The 16,350-nt window shown below is 41.5% G+C and overlaps 1 protein-coding gene across 5 annotated transcripts in view; it reads left to right on the top strand.

Moving 5' to 3' along the window:
- The window catches only part of PRKDC (protein kinase, DNA-activated, catalytic subunit), an 81,251-nt gene that overhangs the window by 55,323 nt on the left and 9,578 nt on the right, over nucleotides 1–16,350 (top strand). For 3 of the 5 annotated variants that reach the window (XM_086472694.1, XM_086472693.1, XM_086472697.1), the window contains 14 exons: nucleotides 1,262–1,470; nucleotides 1,933–2,071; nucleotides 2,632–2,820; nucleotides 3,321–3,545; nucleotides 4,175–4,283; nucleotides 4,988–5,099; nucleotides 6,569–6,758; nucleotides 7,877–8,051; nucleotides 8,139–8,329; nucleotides 10,077–10,257; nucleotides 10,773–10,933; nucleotides 12,478–12,689; nucleotides 13,828–13,915; nucleotides 14,585–14,728. In XM_086472694.1, coding sequence (XP_086328820.1) covers nucleotides 1,262–1,470; nucleotides 1,933–2,071; nucleotides 2,632–2,820; nucleotides 3,321–3,545; nucleotides 4,175–4,283; nucleotides 4,988–5,099; nucleotides 6,569–6,758; nucleotides 7,877–8,051; nucleotides 8,139–8,329; nucleotides 10,077–10,257; nucleotides 10,773–10,933; nucleotides 12,478–12,689; nucleotides 13,828–13,915; nucleotides 14,585–14,728 — 2,325 coding nt within the window. Of the gene's footprint in view, nucleotides 1–1,261; nucleotides 1,471–1,932; nucleotides 2,072–2,631; nucleotides 2,821–3,320; nucleotides 3,546–4,174; nucleotides 4,284–4,987; nucleotides 5,100–6,568; nucleotides 6,759–7,876; nucleotides 8,058–8,138; nucleotides 8,330–10,076; nucleotides 10,258–10,772; nucleotides 10,934–12,477; nucleotides 12,690–13,827; nucleotides 13,916–14,584; nucleotides 14,729–16,350 lie in introns of all 5 variants that reach the window. The other 2 variants (XM_086472696.1, XM_086472695.1) reach the window with 1 other exon arrangement.

Here is a 16,350-nt window from a genome sequence, read left to right as displayed (position 1 = left end):
GCATCTGATTGTAGCTCTCAAAGTAATCTTTTCTGAGTGGCAGGTAGTGGCTGCTTCTTTCTGTTGTGGAAATTTAAATAACTCTGTGACAGCAGATGTCATTCGTAATTCAGGAGAAATGTCTAGTTTGGACTAGCTTTTTGAACTTTGCTTCCTAGTACTTGTATTTACACATCTGAAAAAATGTAATTTCTTATTTACTTTTTTCTGTGCAGCTGCATAAAAGGTCAAATTCTGTGGGGATTTTTCTGGGCTGTCTTGGTGGTTTTTTAAGCCAGCATCCCACAATAGCTATCTGTTAATATTCCCTCTTGACATTGCATTTGTTGGTTCTCTGTCTTGATAACTATTCTTTGTGTTGAATTATGCTGTCTGTTAAACTCTATTAATAGCACTGTTGTGTTAGGATACTTTCTTTTCTGAATAGACATAAAATGAAGGCTCGAGAAACAGGCACGTTAAAATTAGTCAAAAATATGGACTCTGTGAGAGCAGTGAGAGCATCTCATTATTGCAACTTTCCTTTGGTTTATTAAGTGAAAAAAAAAACAACCAAACAACCTGGCTTTAATAAACTTGTCTGCTACTTTTGATATATGTAATTTGGATAACGATTTAAGTATTTTAAAAAACCTTCAGACAAACAACAGTGTTTATCCCTGAAGAAGAGGGTATTCTGTAGTTGGACTAATGTTAAATATGGTAAAAATCTGCTAGAAATATTGTCGTGTCCTTAAATCAGGCAGGATTAGATGAGTGCAGTGCTAAATGAGTCTAGCAGGAAGCCGTGGTGTGCTGCAACTGGTGAAGTGCGTGGATAGTGAGCCTGCAGCTCAGAGGAGGCATCGTGGTTAGTCGTGCCTCTGGCTTACGGCGTTAAAGCACCACTCAACAGGTCAGGTGAAATGCAGCCGGTGTGTAGCGGGCACCACGCTGCCCACTTACAGGAGGAAAGACTGAGGCTGTGAATGTCTCCATCGACCTCTCCCACCTCTTCCCCTGTGTCTCTAAGTGAGTTATCCTGTGCCCTGCAGACAGATGAAGTAGAGGGGTTGTTCTCTGCTATTCTCTGTCCGAAAAGCAACAGCACAGAAGGAGAGGGTTCCAGTTCTCCCAGAGCTGGGAACTTCTGGAGATTTAACGACTTACTTCCCAAGCTTGCACTGTAAGGAAAGGGTTGCCAAACAGGTGATCGGTAAAAGGAAGCTATCAGTATAGTCTTGGACCACATAGACACCTGTCATTTTGCTTTATTTCGTAGGAAATGAGTTACCAGCACAGAGAGCTACTGGAACTGGATTCAGCTAATGTGAGCACGAGCTGCCTTGCAAGCTTGCAGCAGCCCGTGGGCATCCTTCTCCTGGAGCATGCCCTGATGGCTCTGTGCCCTGCGGAGGAGCCCCCATCCAAGCGGATGCGTGGGAGGACGGACCTTCCCCCAGATGTCATCAGATGGATTGAGCTTGCTAAGTAAGTTCTTGTTTGAGACAATTCACTCCCATTGCGGTTTGCCTTGTGAAGAACTCTGCCTTTATGCCTTACGGGATTTCTTTTTCAGTCTTTCCCTCTTTTAGAATTAGATAAGATTTTAATTTCTTGTCAGTTAATGGCTGTCTTTCAGTTAGAGCAGTTAGGCTTAACAGCTGTGCGCCCTGATGATGCTATCAGGCTGCTGAAAAATGTCTTGTTTATAGCTTTTCAGCTGCAGGAGTTTCCACAGTTCGGGTATTACCCTTCAAGATGAAGTTAAATATATATTTTGTAGTTAAATACATATTTATGATCTCATAAAAGAAATATAAAAACCATTTTTGCTACTACAAGCCAGTAGTGTTACTGCTTATTGAATTATTATTTTTTTGAATAGCTTCTGTTTGCATTGGTATACCTCTGTCCAACTGATTAAAAGATTTCTCTATTCAATTTTACTAGGCTGTACCGATCTCTTGGGGATTATGATGTCCTTCGTGGCATTTTCAGTGGAAAGATTGGGACTAAGGAAATCACACAGAAAGCACTGTTGGCAGAAGCACGGAGTGATTATGCTGAAGCAGCTAAATATTATGATGAGGTACAGTGACAACAAGATTTTTTTTTTTTATTTCATGAATCTCTCATGACTTAAAACTAATAAGCCAAAATGAAACATTTTGAGAAGCAGCATGTTTAGAATGTTGCTGTGTTTTGTTTGGTTGGTGGTTCAGTCTGTAAAGACATGGGAACAGATGAGCAGTCACAACAGAGCAGTGAGCGTGAGGCTTTTTACTGTTTACAAAACTTCACTCGTGCAATCACCTGGGTAGTCAGGTAAAACACCGTGGGTGCACTGCTACCCCAGGAGAGCAAACTGCATGTGTTCATGGCAAAGAAAATCCTGAGTTATAGTGGGTAAAAATGAAGAAGGATCACTTCAACCTTCTTTGAAAGTCTTCACTCTTTAAAAATGCAGGTTTACTAAAGATGGGTCCCTGAAATGAATTTATGTACAAGTATTGACAAGCTTGAATTTCCTGCATTTAATGTTGCTGTCACGTTCTGGTAAATGGGTAGATATTTTTCTGAGACAATTATCGTTAAGTTCCTGATGACTTAGAATTGAGAACCTTCCTCCCCCTCAAATCCATTCCCTAGGCACTCTCTAAAGAAGACTGGCAAGATGGAGAGCCAACGGAAGCGGAGAAGGACTTTTGGGAACTTGCATCTCTGGAATGCTATGACCACCTCACAGAGTGGAAGTCTCTGGAGTATTGTGCCACCATTAATATCGATAGTGGAAAACCTCCAGACCTAAGCAAAACGTGGAATGATCCATTTTTTCAGGTTTTTAGAAATAGTTTCATTGATAGCACACTGTTTTTGTCTCTGCGGGGATGTCCTACAGTAATGTGATTGTGGGTGGAAATTAATTGCATTATTTGGGTTACTTACATTATGGGAATTAGCAGAGAGTCTGGTGTATGAAATAATTGAAGTTTTTACGATGTTTAATTTTTACCTTGAGTCTATGGCTGATCATACAGGACCAGCTTTATCATCACCGTCGTCTTCTTGCAGCGTTTTTGTTGCTTTTATTGCTTTTATTTGTTTTGAATCGTAAGTTACCAGGCACTGGGTTTGAAAGGGTGGAATTTGCTAACAACCTCTTGAGCCTGTCAGAAAAGGCTGCTGTGCTTTGTTAGCAAATTGGAATTTGTCTAAAGGGAAAACATATAAAAATAGTTACCGGTTGTCTGAAATGTATTTGATCTGCCACTGATAACAAAAAGCTGACCATCTAATATTCCATTTCTAGAAATAAAGACTGTCTTTTCACACTGTAGGAGACCTATCTGCCCTATATAATACGCAGTAAGTTGAAGTTACTGCTCAGCGGGGAAAATGACCAGACTTTGCTAACTTTTATTGATGAGGCAATGAAGACAGAACAGAAGAAAGCTGTTATAGAAATGCATTACAGCCAAGAGCTCAGTCTCCTTTACATCCTGCAAGATGATTTTGACAGAGCCAAATACTACATTAGCAATGGCATGCAGATCTTCATGCAGGTAACAGTCTCTGCTACCTCTGGTATGGTTTTTCTGTATAAACTCATGGAACAATGGAACTGTTGTTGCTGTTACTGCTGCTAGATTATACTCTCGAGAGAAGCACTTGCCCAAATACAAGGAAACCTAGGTGCTTTCCAATCATGTGTCAAAACTTCTTTGAATTCGCTGCTTGCAGTGATGAGAGATGAGCCAGCTGCTGGAGTACGTCCTCCCGTTCTAATTCGTTTTATTTTACTGTTTTCATCTCTTAGAAATTTTTTGGGGTAATTGTTTGTGCAGATTAATAGCAGTTTTATTTCAGTCATCTTTTCAGAAGCCTCCTGTCCCCAGAACAAACTTGAAAAGAGAGTATTACATTGAGAGGTTACAAGTTCTATCCATTACCAAGTTTTGATTAGATTGTAGGACTATCCTAAAACCTAGGACAGGAATTGCAGCTAGAATATGCCTCTAATGCTTGTCCAAAGCAGGTTTGCTCTCAGATTATAGGCTATTAAATTACTTGTAAAAGCTTGGGTTGTAGAGCATAATATAGAGCAGCATCAGATAAATAGTTTGCAGAGCACTGAATAGGACCATATTGTAAATTCCATATATGAAATCTTATTCTCTCCCTTTCTTTTCAGAGTTATTCCAGTATCGATACTTTGTTATATCAAAGTCGAATGACTAAACTGCAGTCTGTACAAGCTTTGACAGAAATACAGGATTTCATCAATTTTATGACCAAGAGAAGTAAAGATTTTTTTTTCTTAAGTGATTTTCTTTTCATTTTGTTAAGAGTCATGGTTTCCTGAACTTTGAATTTCTGTTTTCACGCTTAGAAGACTGACCTCCTGTTTGAAGGAGCATGGGTCTGAAATTACTTCTTACTGTCTTCTCGACAGTAAGAACTACTGCAGTTGTGTAAGACAGGCTTGAAGATAATTAATTCTGTGTTCTGTTGCAAAGGTTTATCAGCCTTGCTATTGGCGTAAGAGTTAATTGTATCTTTTTAAAGTGTGATGGTTTTAAACTAAGATTTTTTTTTTGTTGGGGTCACTTTTGGTAGCCAATAATGGTTAGCAGGGATAAAAGATGGATGTGATAGATAATTTATAGCTTCTGAGGTAGGCATGAAATACAAATTTGTGTGCATAAAGAGAATTATGTATTAAATTTAGTTAACAGTTCCACTATATTCCAGCATATTCCTGTATGGAAAAGTACCTACCCAGTGGTGATTCCCAGTGACAGTTGACACTGGTGTCCTTATTGACCCTCCTGTGTTTCAGGAATAAACAAAAGCAATACCATCACCAAGTAGTGTATTTAGTGCAAGCCCAGAAATGCTGTTTTATTGCAGTTTTCTGGTTTGAATGTTAGACTATGTTTAGTTTAGGCCTTTTTCACGCTGTGTGGATTTAGATGTATTTAAAGTGTTCTTAATTGCTTTCTAGGTAACTTAGCTTCACAGGCTTCCCTTAAGAGGCTTCTCAGAATTTGGACAAGCAGATATCCAGATGCTAAAATGGATCCTATGAACATCTGGGATGATATCATTACAAATCGGTAAAATGACATTCTTGAGCTTTAGTTCTGTCTGCCTGTTGAGTTCTGAGAGGTGCTTTTCCTAATGCTCCTTGGTTTTGCTTGTTTCCATGGCGGGGACGGGGGGCAGGGGGGGACAGGGGTGTTGATCCAGTCTATGACACTTTTTCTTTTTTTCTTTTTTCTTTTTTTTTTTTAGTTTAGGCATTTATTGCATCAGTGACTACATGCACTGTGCAAGCGAGCCCACTTAAACACATCCACGTGCAATGGAGTAGATTGGCTGCGTTTAGCTCAGTGAAACACCACCCAAAAGGCCAGTCTGTTATGAATAAAAATACTTACCTACTTTGCAGGCAGTTCCAAAGTTAGGGAGTGTACGAAATAAGCCCAGCCCTGTCACTGTCAGTGCTTTACGTGTTCATAGGAAAGTTAATGACCAGTGCAGTAATTAGAGACTTCTGGTGTGTGACCATTGCTAAAAAGAACAGAGGCTCTCCGGAGACTCCTTTGGATTAGCTCTGAAGAAGCTGGAATGGTTTTTCGAATTTGGAAGTTTTCTGTCCTCCCTGTGGTATCTGTCTTCATCACAATCCATTCTTCCAGTGCAAATCTAGATTCTTTCTCCTTTCCTAGAGGACAGCGTTTCCAACAGCTCTGCTGATACCCACTGTGCTCCATAATTTATTTTATTATCTCTTGGTGTCAGGAAAGCGTGCCTACAGAAGAGCTTACTGCAGTTAAACATTAGGCAGAATACGTGGTATGGCTTACTCCTTTGCAAAGTCTCAAAACATTTATGGCTCGAAGGGTTGTCAGTGTCTTGCTCATTTTCGTACGCTTTTAGAAAGCCATTAGTTCATCTTAAATTAGTGACAGAGGATGTGCCAAGCGCCCTCCAGATTGCAACGCTGTCCTCTGCGTTGAATAACGTTCTATATAACGAGAGATGCTATTAAATTAGATAGGACCAGTTGTAGAATGAACAGGATTTAGCATTGATTTCATGGCAGTTCTCTTTTGAAAGTTGAGTACGGTCACTGGTCTTTGCTGCAACGCAAATTTCAGTGTTAACATGTGTGGGTGTGATATAGATTTGAATTGCAGGTTGACATAAAATACACCCTGGCACGCACACTATGTAGCTGAGACTCCTGTTTGTCCGCACTTCTGTCTAGTTGTAACGCAGGTTATGGCTTGGTGAACTTCGAGGTTGTAGCTATGGTTTTAAAAGAACAAACTTAACAAAAAATCCCACTCTGTTAGGGACATTTTCTAATACTTAATCTCATCAGTTCAAGATCCTAGAATGCTCTCAGGGTCAACCTGTCCCCAGTTACGACTCGCCAGTTTGGCCCTTGCCAAAGGCGGTCGCTGTAGCTTGCTGGTTTTGTTTAGCTTTGTTTGCCGTCAGGCAGATCAGCGCTTTTGAGTGTTCATTCCCTTGGCTGCGTACCGGAGTGATTTGTGCTCCTGTTGTCGTTGTGCAGGTGTTTCTTTCTTGACAAGCTGCAGGAGAAACTTCTCTGTGATCAGGCCAATGATAGTATGGAGGTGGACGAAGAGTGCAGTGCTGGTGACCAAATGGAAGTGGATCAACAGGGTGAAGACATTTACTCAATGATTAGAAGCTGCAAATTTAACATGAAAATGAAGATGGTAGAAAGTGCCAGGAAACAGGTGACTGTGCTCTCTGATACCTTCCGGTTTTGTGAGAAAATACATAGAAACTACAGCTGGAAAAGCCGCTTAAGTGGTCTTGGGCACCTTTTTGCCAGGGCAGACCTTGTCTCTTTTTGACACTGCTGTCCAGGACATTTTGAAAGCTCAAGAAAGTCAGTTCCACAGCAAAAGAAAACAAATGGATAAGTGTTAATTACAAACTTAATGATAATTAGTCATTACTGGAAATGTGCCTGAAGGCCCCTTTGATACACAAATGGTTTCTGACACTCTAAAGGGCAGATAAATAAAGTATCTGAAATGTTTCGGTCTTCAATGGAAGGTATGCTTGCAACCAAACTTTATGCTTTCTCATTTACAAATAATCTCTTCTGTACAAGAAAACAAGCCAAACTCAGGTTGAATCAATATCATTTACTTCAGTCAGCAATGAGGAAACATTTTATGATTATTTTTTTTTACAGTTTTCATTGATGCTGTCAGGTTAACACCTGTATAAAGAACTGAAGCTTGGTTTGGATCTGGCTGTTAAATTGACTGAAACATAGCCTTCTTCAGTGATGGGCCTTTGGTGTTTCAAGCTTGAGACAAGACGAATAATATTTAAGTCAAGGTCTCCCTCATTTTCTGAGATGCTGCAGAAATCTGCGATCAGTGACAAGAGTTTATTTTAAGCACTGTAATAACCAAATATATTATTAGTGCTGTGTTGACTGTATACTCTTAAAGAAGTAAATGAAACATAAGATTTCCTTTCATGTTACTTAGATGAAATTTTTCAACCAGTGATTTGCTTAATGGTGTTACGAACCAAGTTACTTTCCCCCTATGTGTTTGTCCTGCAGAGCTGTTAATGCCTGTTTAGCCATGCAGATAGAACTATTTTAATCTCCTCAGTTTGTCAAACCTCTGTTTTTCTCTTTTTCTTTTCAAATTTCTCCATTAGCACAAATCTGATTTTGAATATGAGACCTGACAAGCAGTGGACCTCTCTTCGTCTTCTTACAGTTCTACTTTTGTTACCTGAATCTTCTCATCCCTTAACTTGATTGCAGAAATGTTTTATTTCCTTTTCAGAGATATTACCTGAAACTTCTATCTTATTCTGAATACAGAACAGCTTCTCAGTTGCCAAGAAGCTTCTGAAAGACCTACGCAGAGAAGCCAAGATGAGGGAAGACTGGCTGATGAGGTGGAACTATGCCTATTGCCGCTTTATGCATAGTTGCAGCCGGAACCAGAGTTGTCCTGAACGAGTGCTCTCAGTGTTAAAAACCATCTCCCTGCTTGGTAACAGCCTTCTCTTTGCTTCACATTGTTTGTTATGCAAAGCTGCTTTGTTGTCAAAATACCAACTTTAGTCTTGAATTCCAACAGAAGATACCAAATCTGACTATCTTAGCAAGAACATCATGGCCTTCCGAAACCAGAATCTTCTTCTGGGTACTACATACCACATCATGGCCGATGCTCTTAGTCAGGATCCAAGATGCCTTGAACAAATCGAGGAGGAAAAGGCTGGAAAAATATCAGTGCTATCAGGAGAGAGTCTTGAGAGTCCTGAAAAGGTAAGTGAGAGGGTGAAAGCTTTTAGGTATTTCAGGATTGTAATCACTAGTTCAGTAGGTGGTGGTGGATATGGTTAGAAAACAGAGAATGCGAAACCCGTCTGCTATTAGCAGTGATTTGTCCAGGAACACCAGCTAGGGGAAGGGAAGAAAAAAACCCCAACCAACAGCTGTGGTTGCTGTTTTGTCTGGGTTTTGCTCTCCTGGAGTTCTGCACCACTGTAGCATTTTTAATTGGGAGAGGGTTCTCCTGATTCTCTGTTCCTGCATTTTGTGTGGAGGGGAAAGACGTAGTCATACACAGTGGCAAGACAAGGCTTGAGAACATGATCCTCAAAGAATGCCCTTATTTCAGCAGGGCATTTCTGAGCCTCTTCATGCTGTCAGACTATTTTATTTCATAAAAAGACGTTTATAATACTGGTAATGATACTGACTGGTACACTCATTTTATCTAAGTAATTTCAGTGATGGAGAGGGGTTTTTAAGACAGACCATGCGCAGGTCATCTCTGCTGTTCTGGGGAGGCGCGCATTTGAAGAATACAGTGGCAGGCTGTGCTGCATTTGAAATTGTAGATGTTGTCAGTTGTCCCAGGTGCTGTGGCATTGACTTCTTGTCAGTCAAACTGATGAGGAATTTGAAGTACCACCACTGACCTATTTCTGTTAATTCCTGAAGCCACTACGAAGACCCTTAGATACGAACCATATCAGTATAAAACAGCAAAAAAATGTTCTTAAATTTGTGGGTTTGTGGTTGTTAAAGAAAAGCAGATAAAGAAAAGATTCTTGAAAAAAAAAAAAAAAGAAATTTTAAATTTTCGGGTGTATAGAAACTTGAGCCAAAGCTTAAGCTTCACTTATTAGCTAATTATTAAGAGCATTCTTCTTGAGGAAATCTGAAAGATGAGCATAAAAGCTCTTCCATGTCAGATGAGCAGATTGGGATACCAGCTATTTCTATAAGGAGCTTAGCCTTATTTTAGCTTAGTATTAAGAAGTATTCTGACCCTGCTAGTTGCCCTTACCTAACTGAAATTTAAACTATTTAATTTAAACTAACTGAAATTTAAATTATTTAATTTCAGTTACAGCATTTTTTGGTTGTTCCAGTTGTTCTGCAGCAATTTTGTGTGTTGTTTAATAACGACAATAGCTACAATGTCTGAGGTCGGTAAGCTTGTTGGCAATATAAGAACATATGTACTCGATTTATAAACATTCAGTTGTAAAGGATCTTGTCAAGTCCTTCATGGCATGGGCTGCATTAGAAATGTATGATCACTATGGCTGTGTGTGTTAACGGGGAAAAAGACATCACATTTGAAATAGTTTGATGGATGCTTTTTATAACACAAATTCTAAGTATAGCTGTTATGCTGATGTTGCAGATATGTCTTAGTAGGAATAAAATAGCATTTTTTACTATGTTTTCTGTTAACTGTTTGCAAAAACCGTAGTAACGTTAACTTTTTTTGCAGTTATAAAAGTTCCACGTAACATGTCCGAAGACTAATTTCAGTTAAAAATATCCTTTATATTTTTCCATTGAAAATTTTGGAAATTAAAATTATGGAAATTACCGCTAGAAATCATGTCCCAGTTTTTTTCCTTTGTATCAGCTGCTCAAATCATCTCCCACAGTTAAAGTTTTATCTTCTCAAAACTAGTGACCAAGCTCCAGTTTCAGAAAGAGTTTTTGAATGCTAATGTGTCTCTTTTTTTCTCTCGTGACTGAATTTCAGGTATTGGCAGGACTGAACAAGAAGGCTCTTCAGTGTTTCAGCAGCGCTGCCAGGAAGTCCGAAGAGGAGGTGCAGTCCCACTCCGTGGAACACGTCGATGTGACGGGCGTTATCGATGCGTACATGACTCTGGTTGGTTTCTGTGACCAGCATCTGCGTCGGGAAGAAGAAGGCTTGCTTGGTTAGTCAGGATTCCTCCTAAGCATGTGAGGCAGGTTTATCAGTGATACGTGAGCTTTTGTGATAGCCAGGAGATCTCCCTGAGCAACACAGCTTGAATTTAAATGGAACAGTTAGTCCTCCAGTCAACAGTATTTATTCCTTCCTCCCCTCCATTACTGCTAGCTTTGGTACTGGTGAATCACTCGTCGTCTCCCTCTCACTTGTGAGAAGTGTATCATATCCAGCAGATGCTTCTCTTGTTCCTTCCCAGACCACAGCAGTGCTGTATTTAAAGCAGGCAAGATACCAGCAGTGATGCAGTTTCCTGATAAAGCTAATCCTTACAGCCCCCAAGTACGTGTGTTGCAGATGTGTGCAGTTCAAACAGATGGGAAGGAGAACAAAGTAAAAATACAAAATACGCTGAAAAAAACCAACCAAACCCTGAATTGTAAAGATGAATGTTCCAGATGATCAAAGACATGGAACAAGTGATGGTGTTTCTGATAATTCTTGTTTAATGTCTCTTGGCAGAAATTAACGCTGCAGATCTGCAACTATTCCCAGCTATTGTGGTGGAGAAAATGATAAAAGCTTTAAAACTGAACTCCAGGGAAGCCAGGCTGAGATTTCCTAGACTGCTGCAAATAATTGAAAGATATCCAGCAGAGACACTGGGTCTAGTGACACGAGAGGTTAGTTGCTTCCATTTTCCTGGCAGCAAATGTTGTTATAAATCGAATTTAAAAGGTGGGGGTGGAGGTTGGATAGATAGAGAGGTTAGACTGGTAAGTTTTGCTTCAGGTAAATCAGATAAATTTTATCCCATCATTGTTCCTTGACTTTTCTCCAACTTGCCGAGTCTTAATTCATATAGACAGAAACTGTTTTCTTAAAAGTTTAACTTTTTATCATTATGCTGATTCCAAATGTTAGTTTGAGAGCTGCTGGAGAAAAACTACATTGTGGGTTGGTTGGTTTGTTTGTTTGTTTGTTTGTTTTCCTTTAGAACAATGTAAGTGGCTGATAAGGGTGGTTAGTATTAGGGTGAGGAACGTATCATATTTTTGTAGGCTGAGTTTCCTGTGTGCAGGAAGCCAGCAGGTTTTCCAGACTTATTTTCCACACCTCCCACCTCTCCCTGTCCTGCTTCACTTCAGAGGTTACTACAGCTCCTTCCTCCTTTGTATTCCCCACTTCCTCCCTTCCACGACCTGTCCCTCCATGCCATTCCACCGAGCAGGATACCATGAGCCACGCTGCCTTCCCTGGTCGTGGGACAGATAAGCTGAGAGCTCCTCTGTGACTCACTCCTGTTCCTGCCTTGGCCTGCCTGCCTTTTCAAGCCCATGGCATCGTGCTGGTGCTCATAGTGCCAAGCCCTGTCAGAGGAAGAACTCGAGAGAGACAGAAGCACAGCTTGGTTATCCCAAGAAACTGAGAAAGTAGCAAAAAACGGCTGAGGTGCACAAGGTGTGGCCACAGGGAAACTGAGGATTCAAACAGAACCTGATACCTGGTCCAGCTGGCAATTCTCACCCAGAAAAGGAGTTCACCAGGCAGTTTTGTCCTCTCCTTTGTCTTTCTGTGAGACAGATAGTGGCAATCTGAACTTAAACTCTATCAGAAAGGCAGGAAGGGATTAGACAGGAGGAAAGGAGTCGGAGTCTAGCCTCTGGCTATCACAGGAAAAGATATTATAGTACTCTTCTCAAAAGTGGCACGGTTTTTGGAGGGAAGTGAGTGTGAAGTATATTGAGGGGAGTGCTTTACTGAGACTGATACTTGTCGGCAAACTTAAACCTGGTTGAAGTTGAAGGAAGGACAAAACTGTGGGAGGAGTTCCAGTGTTCCCCTTCCTGGCTTTTTTGACTCAAATCAAGACTTCAGCCCGATGGTGTTTGAACTATCCCTTCAGATTTTTGAGCTGTCTATGTGGTGATCAAAAATTATTATATTGCATCCAGACAGAAAAGCCGCAATTTTGAGTATAAAGCCTCAACAAACTGCAAATCTTTATGACAGAAAATCTATTCAGCAGCAGCGGCAGCGGTGGTGGTGGTGGTGGTAGTACTAATAATGAAACCTCTGCTTCATTAGAGGATGTTTTCTGCAACCTAGTTGACATTCTCTGTTTCCTTTTCATGTGTTTCTGTCTGTCAGGCAGTTTTGTTTGTTTGCTATGTTTGGTATTTTCAGGGAGGACCAAAGTTGAAAGCAGTGTCTTGTGTTTTTGCAGCTTTCTTCGGTGCCCTGTTGGCAGTTCATTGGTTGGATTAGCCAGATGATGGCACTACTTGACAAGGATGAAGCAGTAGCCGTGCAACATACTGTTGAAGAGATCGCCGATACCTATCCCCAGGCCATCATCTACCCTTTCATGATCAGCAGTGAAAGTTACTGTTTCAAAGACACTGCAACTGGTTGTAAGAACAAGGAGTTTGTCGAAAGGTGAACTTGCAATCAGAGTAGCTCTTTTGTATGTTTTTATATTCAGGAGTGGAGAGGTTTATTTATTTTTCCTAAACGAACTCTGTTCTTTAGGGGGCATGAGAAACATTAGAGGGTAGTCCCATGTGCACTGTGTTTTCATTTAAAAGCACAGGGAAAACCAATACATAAGTATTAGACTTACTGGGGTTGGTGGCCTGAATACTTCCTGAAGTGTTGAGTATACACAGTCCCCGGGCAGAGGGAAGTTAGAATTTTTCCAGGATAAAACGAAAGGACCACAGAGGGGCAACCCCTTTCTCCTCATAATTCTGTGGTAGTCAAAGTTTCTTCTTCCTTCTCCTGCTCTGCTGAGGTAGAAGGGAGATGTGATGCGTGATTAGGCTCTTACTGTAGTAGACTTCACAGCAGTAAGAGTCAGTACCCATCAGAGATGAAGATGAAGCTTGCTTGAGCGTTTACAATCTTCTAATACCAAGAGAAGGCAGGTATGTTGAAATAGAATAGATGCTTCTACCAGACTTCAGAGAGGGCCAGTGAACTGGATGCACTTTGTCTTGGAGAATGTCAGCTCTTGGTTGTGTTCTTCTCCGCTTATTCAGCGTGCAGCATGCACCTGCCTCTGCGAGCTCCCCCTTGCCTGTTTTGCCGTGCAATAAAACCTGAGTTAGTCCCCAGGCAAAAGTCAACTCATTGCACGGTGCTGTAGAACCACCAATACAGTTGTAGGTGTCTTTTTGCCTTTTGTCGAATCTCTGGCAGATTTGCTGAATTTCTTTGCTTAAAGTAAGATCAAGTCTTGTGCTTCACAAACTGTATTGCCCTTGAATGACTGTCATGACAGGATGTATAGTCTGGTTAATGCTCATTTCTGTTGCAAGTATGCTTTCTGCTCCCCTACCGAGCTCCTATTTTCATAGTGGGACACTTAATTAAAAAAAATGGGAGCTGCATCACAAGGACAGCCAATATATTAACAGTCAAGCAGCCCAAGATAGAATTCTGAGGGGGTCCTACCTACCTACCCCTAGATTATTTTACCAGATTCTCGAATGAAACAGACAATCTGGATCATTGCATATCTGCAGGCTAGGTGGTAATTCCTGTTGCATTGTGATGCACTCCTTTTCTTTTAAAGGATCAAGAATAAGCTGGACAGAGGAGGAGTAGTTCAAGATTTTGTTCACTCCCTGGAACAGCTCTCCAATCCCATAATGCTTTTTAAGGTAAAGCGTGTATTTTGCTATATCTTCCCACTTCCCCTTCATTCCTCACCCTCTGTTTCGGAAGGAGGGTGCTGCGCGGAGCCTGCGGCAGTTCGGCTGACACCGCAGCCGCAGGAAGCGGTTCAACCCAGTGTCCCCTGGTGACGATGTCGGGGGGCTGCCAGCAGCTTTCGCTGGCGATGGTCTCCCTCCCTTGGGCCAGCTGGCTGGTTTGCACTAGCCCTTTCCAGCTTTCTCCTTCAGGGTCTCTGCCCTGTGGTCAGTCTTCCTGCTTCGTTCTGAAACGATTACAGAATTCTCATTTGTGGCCACCTCTCTGATTTCTGACTATTTGTGTTTTCCCTGCTCTCTGCTGGGCTTCTTTGTCTGACCCTGCTGTCCAAAGGATTCTCATCTTGTGTCTGGTACCACTCCTGGCCCCATAGAGGCTTTCTGAGTTTGCACTAGACACTATGGTATAATTATCTTAATGAAGTAGAAACGTTTTATCAAGAGACAAATGAAAGGGAAATATTTCTGTAGCCTCTTGATTGCTCTTTTTGTTGTCAAAAGAAACATTAATTGGCTATCAGTAAATACAGTAACCCAAATGCAATCTGAGCAGATTACTGAAGAGCAAGGGTCAATAAAACTGTTTCTCAGTATTCACCTGTTTCCTTTTGTTTGCAGGATTGGGTTGAGGATGTCAGAAATGAGTTGGTGAAAGCTCAGAGAAATAAAAATAAGCTTAAGGAAATGTACGAAGGAATGTACAAGACTTTGGGAAATCTGGAGGCTCCTGGCCTTGGCTTGATGAGGAAAAGGTTTATTCAGGTATGTGTGATGACTGAGTGGTGTTGGTGTCGTGTGCTTTTCTAGAAGGAACTAGAAAGTCCAAAGAGGGGACCAGATCACAGCTTTTACAGGTGCTGCAGGATGTGATGGAACAAGAGATCGAGCCAGGAGTACAGGACAGGGATTTCTTTGCTGAAAGCTATTGACTTATTATAGTTCAACTTCCACTTCTGACTGCTGTGCAGGACTAAATGTTCCCTCTTACTCGGCTTCTGCCTCCCATGTCCTGCACGCTGCCAGGTTCTCAGGGCCTGGGCCTCTCTGACCATCCGTGAACCTGCACAGGAATCTGGCCTTGTTTTTTTTTCCCTGCTGCCAAGGATGTATGAGCACTTTAGGGTGTTTTGCTGTATTACACTGCTCAAATTTGCTGCTGATACTAGGTTAATTAGGGTGAGTTATTCAGAAGAGTTACAACTATGAAGAATTGCAGAAAGGACTTTACAGAATTGACTGAGATCTGAAATAGTGAGAGTCTGTAAAAAAATGATGCATGTGGCAAAAAAACAAAACAAAAAAAAAACCAAAAAAAAAAAACAAAAAACAACTAGTTTCATGTATAAATTCTTTGGATTGGAGCTGGCTGTTGCAATTCAGGAACAAAATCTTGATTTGTGATAGTTCTGTGAAAACATCAGCTGTGAATACTCAAGAGCAGTCAAGAAAGAAAAGCGGCTGTTAGTCGCTATTAACAGTAGAGAACAAAACGTGGATTTGTACGTTGACATGGCAGCCTTCTCTGACTCTCTGCTTCTTGAACACTGTAGTCCTCGTCCACTGTTCTCAACATGGATATAATGAAACTGGATGAGGTTCAGAGTGGCAGGAATAATCAGAGGTACAGAGTAACTTCTGCACAAGGAGCAACTTTAGCATTGCTCCGGTTGGAAAAGGCTCAGTGAGGCCAGATACAATAAAGCTCTTAACATCAGGAGTGCCGAGCATGAAGTAAATATTCTATGCGAGTGGCAGGTTCAAAACAAACAGGGAGAAGTGTTTCAAGCCACACTGAAGTGCTGAACTCCTGCTGCAGGGTATTATGGATAATTTCATGGGTTTGAATAGCAAGTAGACAATAGGGCGAAAATGCTTTGAGAGCTTTTACCTTTTGAGAGGACAAGTGCACACTTCTGGGTCCAGAAACCCCCGGAGCTGCAAATAGCTGGAGGCCAGGAGAGGATAGTCCTGTCAAGGCCTGGCTTTGTGCTTGTGCTGGATGTGCATAGCCCCATGGCCAGGGCTAGGTGGGTCCAGATCGCTCCCTTAGGGCCGTTCCTATGTCACATTAGCATTAGATAAACTTACCCCAGTGTCTCTAGGGGGATTCCTTCCCCGTGAGCAGGGAAGGTGGAGGATGAGAGTGGGGTGGAGCTGGGAGGAGGTGAGGTGATAACAGCAGCAGAAAGGGCAATTAGGAGTTTAGGGGCGTACTAGCCCTTTTGGTATGTCGCTGCAAGATAAGCTGGGTGTTGATGATGACTTTAAACTTAAGAGTAGGGGATAAGAATTTGCAGGATGTGCCCCTGTCAGGGTGGGGGTAGAGGGAGGAGAGCAGCTGCAGGTTGGGTTCAAGCGCAGCAGGGGACCTAGCAGGCATGAGG

Source organism: Leptosomus discolor, chromosome 13, assembly GCF_034619465.1.
Source record: "Leptosomus discolor isolate bLepDis1 chromosome 13, bLepDis1.hap2, whole genome shotgun sequence".
Lineage (NCBI taxonomy): Eukaryota > Metazoa > Chordata > Aves > Leptosomiformes > Leptosomidae > Leptosomus > Leptosomus discolor.
The sequence above is the reverse complement of the archived record's forward strand: the minus strand, read 5'-3'. Positions and strand labels throughout refer to the sequence as shown.